Raw genomic sequence first — 15,900 nt, 5'->3', positions numbered from 1 at the left:
ATAGTGGCCACTGCTTCTTTTCCTACCTTTTCCTTTGTTTCTCTCTTCCTCTGTTTCAAAATCACTTGGTATAGATATATCAGTTGTCCTCTGAGAATGTTTAACTGTGGACCTAGACCTTTCCTTTTGGTGTAGTTTAATGGTCACTAATAGACATTCTTCTATTTCTAGTAACAAATTATGGAAGGTCCTGTCTTGCCTTTACTTGATTTTAAAATAGATTTGTGAAAAATGTCTAGGTTAATCCAAAGTAATTTGAAGCAATTATAATAGATTTTCCCCCAGCTCCTAGCTTATTAAATAATACTAAATATGTATTACTAATACTGTCATCTCCACATCATATGGAATCATTTGTAGGGAAATAATAGCAGGTTACGTAGCAAATTGTTCTTGAGCTGCTGTTGGGATAGATGCTCAATGTGTAAGAGGAGGAACAATGCTAGTAAGAAAGTAGAATGAGGAGGGGCACCTGGATGGCTCAGTCGGTTGAACATTCGACTTTGGCTCATGTCATGATCTTGTGGTTTTGTGAGTTCTAGCCCTGCATTGGGTCCTGTGCTGACAGCTTGGAGCCTGAAGCCTGCTTCAGATTCTGTGTCTCCCTCTCTCTCTGCCCCTCTTCTGTTCAGGCTCTGTCTCTCTCCCTCTCTCAAAAATAAATAAACATTAAAAATAAAAAAAAAGAAAGTAGAATGAGGGAAAAACAGTTCCAACTTTTAATTAGCAGAATGAAGTTCAATCCCATTTTGTTTTAACCAGTTATATTACCTTAGGAAAATTATATTTCCTTAGGAAAATTTTTCAACTTTTCTAGGTGGTTCTTTATCTGCTTTAAAAAAGAGGGGACTTGATAATATTTTTCCTTAGTAAGATCTACCCATATTACATCATTCATTCATCCATTCATCCATCCATTCAAAACTAGTTATTGGTTGCCCTCTATATGCCAGTACCCTTCTAAGGTGTTGAGAGTGAGTAGTAGAGTAGAGAATTAAAGGGCAAAACTTTTTTGTACTCAGACTTAGAGAGTGTAGTCAGACAATAAATAAGTAAAATACGTGGTGTTATAGATGATAATAAGTGCTACAGAGAAAAATAAAACAGGTAAGGGTAGGAGGTTTGGGGAAGTGGGGGTGGAGCTTGAAATTTTAAAAAGAGTGATCAGGAAATACTATATTGAGAGGGTAATTGAATAAAAATTTGGAGAGAGTGAATGACTGAGCTGCTGATAGTTCAAGTAAGATGAGGAACAAGATTTGACCATTCTAAATTGGTGGGGCCTCCTATTCTTAGATCACGTAGGTAGGTTTATAAAATGGTCTCATTTCTGGTCTCATTAGTAAGTCTGAAAAATAACCATGGCTTTTTTTTTTTTTTTTTATGAAGAAATTACTGGTAAGAATTTCAAGTGAGTGACATTCTTTGGTATGTTGATATGTAACTCACCATTGAATTTGTTGCTTATCTGGGTGGTTTAGTGAGGATCTGGGCCATGTGATGTCAAAGGAGCATATTCTAATTTATGTTGGGAAGGTCCAATACCACTTGAGAAGTACTCATCAAACCAGGTGCCACTTGTTGCCACTCTGTGTTTCTGTTCTCTGAACATCACATTCATCATTGGTTCAGATCAGGTAAAGATGCTGAAGATGGGTAATTTGATCACATTAAAATTTAAAAACTGCTCCACATAAAGGTGGAGCAAAAATTTTATAATAGCAAAAATTTGAGACTGCCTAAATTTCAATAAAGAAATGGATAAATATACGTTGTATAGACCTGGTAAAACACAATACAGCAGCAAAAAGGGATGAACCATGTGTGTGTGTGTGTGTGTGTGTGTGTGTGTGTGTGTGTGTGTAAATTATGGATAGATCTCAAAAATAATGCTGAATTTAAAAAAGTAAGTCAGTGTGATACTTTGTATACAAACAAAAAATGCACATAAAAGTGCACTATGTATTATATAAGAATACGTACATACACACACATATGTAGACACATACACACACATATAAACACACTTACACATGTACTTACACATATGTATACAGAAGTATTAAAAACAGAAAATTGTGCAACAAACTCATGATAGTGAGTGGCTGGTAGAGAGTGGGTGGTCTTAAAAGGGACTTTATCTTTTTTTTTTTTTTTTGAAAGAGAGAGAGCTTGGGGCGGGGGACACAAGTAAGGGAGGGGCAGAGAGAGAGAGAGAGAATCACAGGAGGGCAGAAGGAGAGAGAGAGAGAGAGATAGAAAGAGAGAAGCGGGGCTCACCCAAAGCAGGGCTCAAGCTTACCTGATGTGGGACTCAAACTCACGAATCGTGAGATCATGACCTGAGACTAAGTCAAATGCTTAACGACTGAGCCACCCAGGTGCCCAGGACATTAGCTTTATATGTAGATTGGGATTAAACATAATGGAATGTTTATTTCTGGATATTGGACAAGTAGATATTTGTTATATTATTCTTTGTACTTTCAGTAATTTTATTTTTTTATTTTTATTTGAGTAATTAAAAATTTTTTTTAATGTTTATTTTTGAGAGAGAGATAGAGTGCTAGCGGGGGAGGGGCAGAGACAGAGGAGAGGGAGACACAGAATCTGAAGCAAGCTCCAGGCTCTGAGCTGTCAGCAAAGAACCCAATGTGAGGCTTGAACTCACAAATCATGAGATCATGACCTGAGCCAAAGTCGGATGATTAACCGACTGAGCCACCCAGGCGCCCCTTGAGTAATTTTAAATTAAAAGAAGGGGCTAAGTTTAATAGGATGAGCCCCCAGAGAATAATTTACCAAACCATTTATATATAATTTGCCCTTATTTACTGTGAATCATCTACCTCTATCTGTGTCAGAGGAAATGAGGTACCCAATTACATTAACTCATGACAGTGGTCTATGACAGATGGAAGAGCAAGGATCCTTACTAGCACAGATTATACCCTTTATTCTGACACTTGATTTTTTACTTTTTTAGTACTAGCTGCAAGCAGATCAACTCATGGAAAATACGTTTGGTTCCAATGTTACAATCATGGAGATGCTAGCTTGACAGATTGGGATGTATAGAAGCTTAATAACATCATTGTGCTTTTTCCCTTGTCTAACCTCTTTCCTACAGGGAATCTTTAACCAGTTTCAGTGTAGTAGTGAAAAAGTGCTTCCATCTGACACTCTCCGCAGTGCTCTGGCAAAGACCTTCCAGGATGAACAGCGTTTCCAGCTGGGAATTATGGATGATGCTGCAGAGTGCTTTGTAAGTGTTGGCCTCTGGCCCTCTCTGATATGGGGTGAGACTGTTGATGGTCTCCATCAGGGACTAGATACTTTACTGTAGTATTTACTCTGTCCCTGGTCTCTCAATTAGAGCTAGGAATTTCCCTAGTTTCTCAAAGCTCTAGGGTGACTCTGCTAATACAGTAGGAATTGTAGAATAGGTTTATTCTTTCTCCTTTGGGCTTAACAGTAGTTTTGTGCTTGCCATGGCATAAAACATTGGTCTCACCTTCAAAGGAGACAGGACTCATTAAAATACAAATTGCTGTGTCACACTCCATTGAATTTCTGATTCAGTAGGTCTAGATTAGAGCCCAAGAATATCTAGCTCTAACAAGTTTCCAGGTGATGCTAATACAGATGCTGCTGGTCTGGAGACCATCACACTTTGTGAACTCCTACTTTACTAAAGATAATTAAACAGAATAACTGAGTCCCTAGCACAGGCGTGATGTGCTATTTAGATAGCTAGATTGCTCGCAGTGACTTTTAGTAGAGGACTCTTCTGAACTCTGGGTTCTCTCAGTCAACCTTCAAAAGACTCTCTGTCTTTAGACTGTTTCTGCCTGTTGTTAAAAAAAAGTTCAAGAGTGATATATATTCTATTACAGGGCAAAATGTCACCAAAGTCAGAGGTACTCCTGACAAACTGGATTACTTATATATTGCTGGTGGAAATGTAAAATGATATAGCCACCCTGGAAAACAGTTTGGCAGTTTTTTAAAAAACTGTACTTGCAAATTATCATAAGGTTCAGTAGTTGTGTTCTTGGACATGTATCCCAGAGAAACTAAAACTTATGTTTATAAAAAACCTGTACATGAATGTTCATAGAATCTTTATTTATAATAGCCCCAAACTGGAAACAACCCAAATGCCTTTGATGGTAAATAGTGAAACAAGATTTGGTACTTCCATACCATGGAATACTATTCAGTAATAAAAAGGAATTACTGATTTACACATCAACTTCAATGGATCTAAAGGGAACTATGCTGAGAAAAAAAAACACAGTATCAAAAGGTTATAAACCATATGCTCCCATTTATATAACATTCTTAAAATAATAAAATTATAGAGATAGAAAAACAGATTAGTGGTTGCTAGGTGTTCGGGTTGGAATTGGGTGGAAAAGGCTATGAAGGAATAATATAAGGGAACCTTGTGATGGAACAATTTTCTTTCTTGATTGTGGTGGTTGTTATATGACTATACATCTGATAAAATTGCATAGAGTTACACACACAAATAAGTATATGTAAAACTGGTGAAATCTAAATAAACTCTGTAGACTGTGTTGATGTCCATTTCTTGGTTTATAGTGTACTATAGTTATGCAAGATGTTACCATTGGAGGAAACTGGGTGAAGGGTACATGGACCTCTTATATACTTTTTTTGAAACTTCCTATGAATTTATAATTATTTCAAATTAAACAGTTTTTTTTTAAAAAAATCAGAGGTATTCCTACCTTCCAAGAGGATTACTGTTTCTCTGAGTAAACTGCCTACAAATTTGTGCATTTTTCTATTAAATATCATTGATATGCTGCTTTTATTCTTTCCTTATTAGGAAAATCTCTTGATGAGAATTCACTTCCACATTGCTGATGAAACCAAAGAAGATATATGTACTGCCCAACACTGCATCTCCCACCAGAAATTTGCAATGACGTTGTTTGAACAGGTGAACATTATTTCTATCTTCATCACTTCTTTTCTTCTTCAAGAACACTGCATCCAGGGATGTGGGTTATCAGATGGGTCTCAAAACAATTAATGACTGTGGTTACTTGGTTTTGCTTTTTTACCCCGGTCCCAGTGTGTATGTACCAGCTGTGGTGCCACTTCTGATCCGCTGCCTTTCATCCAGATGGTACATTACATCTCCACCACTTCCCTTTGGTGAGTCTTAAAGGTTCTCTATTTGTACCCTTAGGTATTCCTTCAAGTGATAAGTTTCAACTGACAGCATCCAAATAGCTTATATCCTTATTGTTAAGATGGTGTTATATTGTAGGAACTCAGAACAATAATTTTAAAATAATTTTTGTTCTTCTTCCTTCCTTCCCAGTCCTCCCACCCCACCCCCCTTTCTTAGGTTCAGCTCTGGTCAGCAAGGTGGGAGGAGAAATGGGGATTCTATGAGCTTTGGATCTGGGGATGGGCAAAGGTGCTCATTGTGTTTGGGACACTGAGACTGGTCAGGACAAGGGGCTTTGGTATAGTGGGCAGAGGAAGAAAATCAAACATGTGAGTTAGGAGTTTGCATGAGTAATCTATTTGATTTAGTTATAACTCTGTGTAATTCCTACCATCATACCCTTCCATTCCCCCACCTTGAAGCAATCAGGCTATTTGTATGCTGGAAAGACGTGAAAAACCCTCACCAAGCATGTTTGGTGAGCTGCTGCAAAATGCCAGCACCATGGGGGATCTGCGGAACTGTCCGGTGAGTTAAGTCAGAGGTGGGGTTCAGAGTGGAGAGGGGAGCCCTCGGATTAGGGAACTGAGGCAGAGCCAGTGGGAAACATCTCAAACCAACCTTATATATGTATTTCAGAGTAACTGTGGAGAAAGGATTCGGATTCGCCGTGTGTTGATGAATGCTCCACAGATTATTACAATTGGGCTGGTATGGGACTCGGACCACTCAGACTTGGCAGAGGATGTCATTCACAGCCTGGGTACCTGCCTGAAGCTGGGTGATGTGAGTATTAATTACCTTTATCTCTGACTTAGTTCTTGTGTCTTAGTATTGCTTAAGGGCAGTGAATACTTATATCCTAGTATAAGTATGTACTTATAGGTGTAGGTGGTGTAGACTTTTTAGAAAAAATGGGATAAAATTGGTCTTGAAAGACAGGATGGACAGAGCTTAGCTACTGATAAAAATCAAGCAATTTATAGAGTTATTGTGTACTCTACTCATTGCTTGTGTATACAAAGTAGAGTTGGGAGGTGTAGTCTACCACAGGTGGTAATAAGGTCAAAGAAGTGAGCAGTCTTGACTAGAGCTGCTATGGGAGGTGAAGGGGTAAAAGTTGGTGACCTGAGTTTTAGAATACAAAATTCACAGTGAGGAACCAATGTCTGTTGCAAAGGTAATGGAGTAGCTTGGAAAAGAATTCAGTAGGTTAGCAGTTTTCTGTGCATCTATTCAAGAAAATAGGGAAAACGACTTCAGACCTGGGATCTTTTACCTTATCAGCTCCGTGCCCTAGTATAGGCAGGGTTTTCCTTCAGTTTAAGAGAAGAGCCAGAAACTCTGTGGTTTCCTTTCACTGGTTTCTTTCTCTTATAGTCCTGTGAGTAAGGAGATTCCTTGTCATTCTTTAATATCACTAAGTTACAACTGAGAATGAATGCACTGTCTGGAATCTTATTTTAGGTCTCCTGCCCAAGGAATCTCTGACATGAGTAGGTTATACACAATTAAATCTCTTTTTTCTAAATTCCTGTAGTCTACATATTCTGTGCTGTTCTAGTTTTGTTTTATTTCTATGATGATTTTCTCATTCAAATAAGTTTCTCAAGGCAGCATTCTTTTCTTCAAAAATTTTTTGTATATCTGTTAGAACATACAGCAGTGAAATGCTGGTAATCAGCATGGTGGTATTGCTCTTCCTAAGGGACTCTTTACCCCTTAGGGTCTCAGCAGGAAATTTATATTTGTGGTGCCAGCTGGTAAGTAACTTTTGAAACGTCAGTGTTTGTTTTTGTTTTATTTTGTGTTTTTCTACTTCCTTGGATCCTCTTACAATAGGCACCAGCAATAAAATATTGTAAGTTATGAAGAAACATCACCACCTTACCGGTTTACTGGCCACTATCCGTCTTGCTTTTCCCTACATTTTGTCTTTTTAGGTTCATTTCTGATGATTAATATGGACTAGGAAAAATCTTAGAATGAAGCATGGAGAAACAAGTCAGTACGTTAATAAGAAATGATGGAGTGTGCTAAGAGATTGATTGATGTGAGAGGGCTGAGTATTTGACTGTTTTTTTCATTCTCTTCTTTCCCCACAGCTGTTTTTCAGAGTGACGGATGATCGGGCCAAGCAGTCTGAACTGTACTTAGTAGGAATGATCTGTTACTATGGCAAACATTATTCTACATTCTTTTTCCAAACAAAGATCCGCAAATGGATGTATTTTGATGATGCTCATGTCAAGGAGGTAGGAATATTCAAGCCCTTCTTGAAGTGTTTGATAACAGTAACAAAAAACTAAGGATAATTACTTGTATTTGGTGTTTATTTTCATAATTTTGATGTCTGTTTACTTACCTATCTATTGAATTTATGAGAGTATCAGTCTTCTCCAGTAGATGACAAGTTCCTCAGAGATCGATATATTTCCTGTTATTTTCTCTGAATCCTCTCGCCATGCAGTCAGCACAGTTATGTTTATAGTTGACAGGTTTTTTTTTTTTTTTTTTTTTTTTATTAAGTGGTTGATTTGAGTGACAACAGTTTAATGCTTCAAATTAGGTTAGAAGGTTAGCATGAACTTCAGAATTTCAAACTTTGAATTATCAATGGTAATACTGTGTCTTAGGTAATACCTTGTAATACTTTGTGTTAGGGCTGCTATAAATTGTTTTCTGATTGGTACTTACCTGAAGTACCTTATCATAGATTAACATGTTTTGGGGATCATGTAGAAAAAAATAGGGCTATGAGGATATTTAAAGCTGGAAACTTGGTACTATCTAAATCACAGAATCTGTGACTGAAGTCGTTAAAGGATCTGCATGAGTTAGGAAGCTTCTTGATAAAGGCTGGTGGCTAGGAGACTCCTAACTATAATTTACACCAATCTGTGGACCTTTAGCCCTGTCTTTCACAAATGGTAAACTCTGTCAAATTTCCTGATTCTCTATCTCTTTTTGCTGTTGTAATTTTGGCTGATTTATATGAATTCCTTGAGCTTTAGCCTTTTTATTTGAAAAATAATACATGCCTTATAAGAAATTAAATAAGATTTGTATATAAAAAGCATGTTTGTTGGGGTGCCTGGGTGGCTCGGTCAGTTAAGCATCCAACTCTTGATTTCGGCCTAGGTCATAATCTTATGGTTTGTGGGATCAAGATTCATGTCAGGCTCTGTGCTGAGCATGGAGTCTGCTTGGGATTCTCTTTCTCCTTCTCTCTCTGGCCCTCCCCCATTTGTGCTCTCTCTCTCCTAAAATAAATAAATAAACTTTTAAAAAAGCATATTTTTTTTAGTTAAAATAATAACTGAGTTAAAAATTTAATGAACATCTATTATGAAATAAGCACTATGCTTATTTCAACTCTTCAGAGCACACCATCTCAGAATGTGACTGGTTCAAGTTTAAGAGAGGGTGAGTTTAGAGATTTGATTGGATTGTTGTTTCCATGGTCTTCTGTCACTCTTTTCCACTGCTTTGGCAGTGCTGAATCCAGTTCAAAGCTAAGACTGAGGTTCATCTGTCTATTCTAAGCAGTTTGACATTTATGTCTTGTCACGTGTGAACTCTGAAATGGAATGTCATTCATTCTAAAGCAGTCTGTGAGAGAGTTTCTGCCTGCTCTTTAGATTCATAAAAGTGATTTTAATATTTAGGAGAAAATTATATAATTTATAGAATTGTAAATTTCAAGCCAGGGCTTTAATATGTGAAAGAAATTGGTCACCAAGGCAGCTGAAGTCCCCTCACATAGCATGTTCACCTTGGAGAACTTTTATTTATATTTCACAACTGAATTGTTGTTTCACAGGAATGAAAGTAATTTTATTCATCATTCCTATCTCTTGTAAGGTTTGATTGCTTTCTAAAAAGATTTAACAAAAACAGACTTAACAAAAAACTCATGAAATTTAGGTCTAAGGTCTCTTTTGTGGTCTCTTTACCCAATTCTTGTCTTTTTATTTCTTTTATTTTCTTTAGAAAAACAGAATAGGAAGATATGTTTTGAATTGTGGATATGAAGTATAACTCATATTTTTCTGATTGTTTCTGGTTCAGATTGGGCCGAAATGGAAGGATGTGGTGACCAAATGCATCAAGGGGCATTATCAGCCTTTGCTACTGCTTTATGCAGACCCGCAGGGTACCCCAGTGTCTACTCAGGACCTGCCTCCCCAACTTGAGTTCCAGTCATACAGCAAGACCTGCTACGATAGTGAAGATTCAGGTGAGCAGCCTAGCTCTTTACCTCTTCCTTCTCCCTTCCAATGTGATCACTGGACAGTTAGAACTCATACTTAATCATGAGCCTAGCACATAACTAGCTTATAGAAAGGGGATCCATTAGAGATAGAAAGAAGTGCCAACTCGTGCTGAAGCCCAAAGTGTGCCAGGCTTTGTTTCTTTCAGCCTTCAAGAATGTGTTGCCTAAGTCACCTGGCCCTGATTCAAAAGTGAGAAGGAAATTAGGTTGATTTAGACTGAAATAATAAGTTTGTAAGGGAAACTCAGTGTTTAACCTTCCAGTATTAGTAAAGATGACTGATTCTTACTAGCAACTTAACAGTGACTTCACTGAGTTGTGAAGACCAAGAAAAAATTATATGAGTTACTACAAAGCTAATCATTTTATTTGGGATAAGAGATTTTTGTTTTAAGATGTCAAGTGTAGTAGCAGTATTCCTCAGCCTGTGAATCAGTTTGCTTCTAATTCAGTTGGTTGCAGCCTAAATTGTTCCCCTGTAGCAACAATTTGCAGCTTGATGGCTAAAGTCTCAGCCTAGCCCATAGAGGCTTATAATATATTAGAAATATAGCCCTAATGGTTTTGGCTTGATTTCTGAAAAGGAGAAAAAAGAAATATTCTTTTTGTCTTCTAGATCTAGGATTGTCCTTGAGTATAATTTTGAAAGAGAACACATTTGTCTTTGGAATTTTTCCCCTCCCTTTTGTACCTCCTTCCTGCTTGGTACCTGGTGTTCTTCCCAGCCTCGTACCCAACTCAGGCCTGCTCTACTTTTTCTCCCTTTCGTCAAACACCCATTTCTACTGTTGTGCTCATCTCAGTGAGTTGTTCAGAGGAAAGTAGTCTGATTGAACTCATTTACTCTAAAGTATAAGTAACAGCCACATAATTTCTCAGATATATTAAAATGTTTACAATATCAATTAAAATCAAAGTGACATTTCTGGCAGTATAGGAAAAAAATTACGGGATGGGGAACAACTAGTTATTGTCAGGTCGGCCTGGGACTCTCCATCTAAATAGATCTTACTTTTCACAACTTTTTCCTTTCTTCCACTTTTCCCATAGGTTTTCTAAAAGCCCCACAGTTTTTCACAGTGGCAGGCAAAGTGAGGGCTTCAGCAAGGTAGGGACAGGAGTGGGAGGAATTCTTTGTGTGTCTGGGCAATATGGAAGTTGGGTGTTGGGAAGAATGGCTCTGGTATATCCTTCTCACCCTTCCTTCTAGGAAGTTCTTGCCTTATGGACCTTTGTTTCCATCCAGCTGTTTGCCTTCTCTCTGTCACTGTCCTTCTCTCTTTCCTTACTTTGGCATATGTGTCTCCTCCTTCCCTCAGGGAGGGAGCCCTCCATCTCAAGTGATACTCGAACAGATTCTTCAACGGAGAGCTATCCCTACAAACACTCCCACCATGAGTCTGTGGTCAGTCACTTCTCTTCTGAATCTCAGGGGACAGTCATCTATAATGTGGAGAATGATTCCACGTCTCAGAGCAGTCGGGACACAGGTAGGGAGTATTACAGTGGACCCTGCTTGCCTGATTCAGTTCCTGCACAGAGATTCTCCCAAGAAAAAGAAACTGGGGCAAGTCAGAAATGTTTGTCATGCAAAGGGAGAACTTGGGTAATTGGGTGGGATGAAAAGAAGCAATACAACTCTGACCGAATGATGATGTGCCATTGCACATTTTCCTATCAACAGTAACATATCAATAAGGATGATTGTAATGTGATTATTAATGTGATTGTTTATTCCAAAATCTGCCTTTTTTTTTTTTTTTTTCCTTGCTGTATTCTTGATCCCTGTGCTTCTCATAGTGTCCCAATAAACCCTTATGGTTTTGCACCTCATCATGTTCTCATGCCAGGCTTTATCTTAAGTGAAGGGCTTTGAGAGCAGGGGCATATTTATGGGCATGGATGTGTGCTCATCACCTTGCTTCCTGAAGGGTAGAAAGGCCAAAGAAAGAAAGCTAGCTTGTTTGTTATTGTGAGTTCTATGTGGAGAACATTCTCGAATTTTTCTGTTCTTCTATTGAAGAGTGTACCTGTTGTTGGTGGAAGAAATCAATACAGGGCATACAAAGAACAGTGAGTGACTGATTGATGAGATGAAAAATTTATCACCTAATACACAGAACAGTGCCCATACTCTAGAGACTTGGGAATTAGTGAGTTCATGGCTTCAGATTGGTGGTCCTTTTTAAGTTTTTATTTAAATTCCAGTTGTTAACATATGGTGTATTATTAGTTCCAGGTGTACAATATAGTGATTCAGCACTTGTTGTACAATACCTGGTGCCCATCACAAGTGCACTTCTTAATCCCCATTAACCTGTTTAACCATCCCTCCGTCCACCTCCCCTCTGGTAACCATCAGTTTGTTCTCTATAGTTAAGAGTCTGTTTCATAGTTTGCCTCTCTCTCTCTCTCTTTTTTCCCTTTGTTCATTTGTTTTGTTTCTTAAATTCCACATATGAGTGAAATCATATGGTATTTGTCTTTCTCTGACTTATTTCTCTTAGTGTAATATTCTCTAACTCTATCCATGTCATTGCAAATGGCCAGATTTCAATTTTTTTATGGCTTACTAATATTCCATTGTATATATATACTGTGTCTTCTTTATCCATTCATCAGCTGATGGACACTTGGGCCATTTCCATAATTTGGCTATTGTAGATAATGCTGCTATAAACAGCAGGAGTACATGTATCCCTTTGAATTAGTACTTTTGTATTCTTTGGGTAAATACCTTTTTTTTTTTAAATAGAGAATTTTAAACATTTTCAAAAGTATCAGAATAGTATACTACCCTTCCATGGACTCATTGACTAGTATCAGTAATTATAACTCATGCTTGGAGTGCCCGGGTGGCTCAGTCGGTTGAGCATCCGACTCTTGATTTTGGCTCAGGTACGATCCCAGGGTTGTGGGATCAAGCCCCACATTGGACTCAGTGCTGAGTGTGGAGCCTGCTTAAGATTCTCTCCTTCTCTGCCCCTCTTCTCTGCTCACACACACTGTCTCTGTAAAATAAAATTAAAAAAAATTAAAAATTGTAACTCATGGCCAGTCTAGTTTTGTCTGTATTTCTATCTACTCTCACTACTCCTGGATTATTTTGAAGAAAATTCCAGATATTATCACTTTTTCCATAAATATTTTAATGTGTCTAAATATTTAGTGTATCTGAAACATGAGAAATCATTTTTAAACATATCAATATCACACTTAAAAAATATTAACAATAATTCCTAAAAACCACTGAGTGTTCAAATATCCAAATATAAATGTTGTTATTTTTTAATGGTTTGTGTGCTTGATTCAGGATCCAAGTGAGGTCTATGCAGTGAGATGAATTGATAAGTTTTTTATGTTTCTTTTTTTTATTTTTTTTAATTAAAAAAAATTTTTTTTAACGTTTATTTATTTTTGAGACAGAGCATGAACGGGGGAGGGGCAGAGAGAGAGGGAGACACAGAATCGGAAGCAGGCTCCAGGCTCTGAGCCATCAGCCCAGAGCCCGACGCGGGGCTCGAACTCACGGACCGCGAGATCGTGACGTGAGCTGAAGTCGGACGCTTAACCGACTGAGCCACCCAGGCGCCCCTATGTTTCTTTTAAAGTATAGGTTTCTCCTCCATTTTTTCCTTGCAGTTTATTGTTGAACAACTAGGTACTTTGTCCTATAGATTCCCCACGTTCTAAAATTTGCTGATTGTATTCCTATGTTAAACTTTAGCATGTTTCTCTGTTCTCTGTATTTCTTATAAATTGGCAGTTGGACCTAGAGCTTTGGTCAGACTCATGTTGGGTTTCTTTTGATGACTATTGTGTAGATGACTACTGCAAAGTATGATTTTTTTAAGACCATATTTCTGAAACTGTGAGTCAGGGAGAAGCCAAATAACGCGATAAACAAGGCATATTTTCCAGCAGAGTCAGGTTTATGTTAAAGGTTTGTGAATGGCTGGGGTAGGGGAGCATACTTGCATTGGTTTAACATTTGCAGATTTAGTTGCTCCAAGTGATTTTCTCCTTTCTTAAATCTTTTTTTTTTTGGGCCCAGAGGTAGCAAAGGATCAGATATAAAGCAATAAAAGATTACGTTGGGGATTGATTGAAAAGAGATGGGCATGTCACTACAGTGCTGATACCTGAATATGTACAAGAATTTTCATATACTAATGTATGAAAACAGTTCATGGTTCATTTGAAAACCTAGAGGATTGTCTCTAAACCTGCCTTCCAATTTAATTCAATTGCTTAATTCACTTTTGGCTTCCAGCAGTTCAGGTGATTATATCCTTTAGAATCTGACCTTTGCTGTTATCAAATCAGACTCCTACATTTACATCCTATGGACGTGAAGCAGGGCAAGTTATGTATTTTCTAGGCTTCCCAGAAATCAATACTGAGGAATTTTGAAGTGTAATATCTGGGTGAAGCCACGTTGGGTGAAGCCAAGTTTGGTAAAGCACTCACTGTGGATGGGAATGAGAATTATGCAGAGTTCAAATGTCCTAATTTTAAATGATTAACATTTAAGGAAGGTTTAGAACTGAGTGGGAGGTGGGGAGAGGGAGCCACCCACAATCAGACCTCTTGTGGGCAAAGGCTGGGGCAACTTGGATAATACTAGGTATAATAAAAATTAGGCTTTACTTGATGTGTTGCTAAATAAAAGGAAAGCTCTATCTTCTATTTATGAGAATGAAAACATATTGGTACATGACATTTTTATACAATCTTTAAAACTGTCACGTTTTGAAAATTAGCAAGCAATGTGTCCTTCTGGGTCACTGGGAGAGACTACGGGCAGGATCAAGACTGGTAATTGTTCAGGAGACATTATAAATTTGGAAGCTCCCATTAAATACTTGAGCTTCTCTGCATTTATCTATTGAGAGATTCCTGCTACACTTAAATCAGATAGCCTTAGCCCCTACAGCTTCTGATTCATGGGTATACCAAATTTGTGGCACTGCTGTGAATCCCAAAGGGAAGCTAGGTTCTCAAGAGGATGGAGGTAAGTTTCAGATACCAGCTTACCCCCATTTCCTTGTTCTTTCAGGACACCTGACTGATAGTGAATGTAATCAGAAACTCACATCTAAGAAAGGGTCACTGATAGAACGCAAGAGGAACTCTGGCCGGGTTAGGAGGAAAGGCGATGAGCCACAGGCCTCAGGGTACCACAGTGAAGGCAAGCCGCTCTGCACTCTTTGTCTTTTTTCATTCACTCTAGCAGCCTTTGTCATAGTCCATACTGGCTTTTCTATTCTGCTCAAAGGGCTTTCCTTGCTTTTACACTTTGTGGTCTAGGTATCTGTGATCACTTTAAACATTTATATTTGTTTCATTCTTTGTGTTTTTAGGAGAAACACTGAAAGAGAAGCAGGCTCCTAGGAATGCCTCTAAACCATCTAGCAGCACCAATAGACTAAGGGATTTTAAAGAGACAGTCAGCAATATGATTCACAACAGACCATCACTAGCTTCTCAGACCAACCTAGGATCTCCCTGCGTGGGGAAGGGAGGAGACCAGACTGACAAAAAGCCTCCTAGAAATCTGCCTTTACATTCTCGTGACTGGGAAGTAGAGAGTACCAGCAGTGAGTCAAAATCCAGTTCTTCTAGCAAGTATCGTCCAACGTGGAGACCCAAACGGGAGTCTCTGAATATTGACAGTATCTTCAGTAAGGACAAAAGGAAGCACTGTGGCTATACCCAGCTTAGCCCCTTTTCTGAGGATTCAGGTGAGGAGATAGAGAAGAATTGGGCTTTTGAATAAAGTTGACTTATGTATTTAAAAAACCTGGATTTTCTGGTAGAGTCAGTAAGGTGCATTTTTATATGCTGATGTTGAGCCTTTTGGAGATAGGAGTTCAGTGAATGAGTAGCTGGAGGGAGGGTTGGTTATGTTTAATTTGAGGCAGATGCTAAATCTACCTCCTTTTCCATACTTGTCCTTTGATCGGGATAGCTAAAGAATTTATGCCAGATGAACTAAGCAAGCCACCTGCTTACGACATTAAAACTGGTGGACCAAGCCCCCAGTACAAGCCCTGGGGCCCAGCACGGCCAGGCTCTCACCTTTTAGAACAGCACCCTCGCCTAATACAGCGAATGGAATCTGGCTATGAGAGCAGTGAGAGGAACAGCAGCAGCCCCATCAGCCTGGATGCAGCCCTGCCTGAAAGCTCCAGTGTCTGCAGGTATTGTTTGGCCTTTGAATTGCCTCATTGTCCCTTGCAGCAATGTGAGTCACCAAGAGGCTTTTCAAGTCAAATAAATGGAGAAAAGGACTATATTACCATCTTGCAGGCAAAGTATTGTGCTTTATCAACTTTCTTTCTTTCTTTTTTTTAAATTGAAATGGGGGGGATGGGTTAAATGGGTGAAGGGCATTAATTAATGAAGGGCACTT

The 15,900-nt window shown here is 38.5% G+C and overlaps 1 protein-coding gene across 26 annotated transcripts in view; it reads left to right on the top strand.

Annotated features, from left to right (window-relative positions):
* Window positions 1-15,900, top strand: part of USP54 (ubiquitin specific peptidase 54) — a 132,449-nt gene that overhangs the window by 88,123 nt on the left and 28,426 nt on the right. For 21 of the 26 annotated variants that reach the window (XR_009252315.1, XR_009252316.1, XM_058696712.1 and 18 more), the window contains 11 exons: window positions 3,131-3,265; window positions 4,859-4,972; window positions 5,108-5,190; window positions 5,632-5,737; window positions 5,849-5,995; window positions 7,315-7,464; window positions 9,281-9,449; window positions 10,805-10,975; window positions 14,545-14,676; window positions 14,849-15,229; window positions 15,457-15,688. Coding sequence is in view for 24 of the 26 variants with exons in the window: in XM_058696712.1 (XP_058552695.1) it covers window positions 3,131-3,265; window positions 4,859-4,972; window positions 5,108-5,190; window positions 5,632-5,737; window positions 5,849-5,995; window positions 7,315-7,464; window positions 9,281-9,449; window positions 10,805-10,975; window positions 14,545-14,676; window positions 14,849-15,229; window positions 15,457-15,688 (1,820 nt within the window). In the remaining 2 variants the exon portion in view is untranslated. Of the gene's footprint in view, window positions 1-3,130; window positions 3,266-4,858; window positions 4,973-5,107; window positions 5,191-5,631; window positions 5,738-5,848; window positions 5,996-7,314; window positions 7,465-9,280; window positions 9,450-10,804; window positions 10,976-14,544; window positions 14,677-14,848; window positions 15,230-15,456; window positions 15,689-15,900 lie in introns of those variants that run through there. The other 5 variants (XM_058696723.1, XM_058696725.1, XM_058696726.1 and 2 more) reach the window with 2 other exon arrangements.

Source organism: Neofelis nebulosa, chromosome 13 (assembly GCF_028018385.1).
Source record: "Neofelis nebulosa isolate mNeoNeb1 chromosome 13, mNeoNeb1.pri, whole genome shotgun sequence".
NCBI lineage: Eukaryota > Metazoa > Chordata > Mammalia > Carnivora > Felidae > Neofelis > Neofelis nebulosa.
This window is presented reverse-complemented; position numbering and strand designations above follow the sequence as displayed.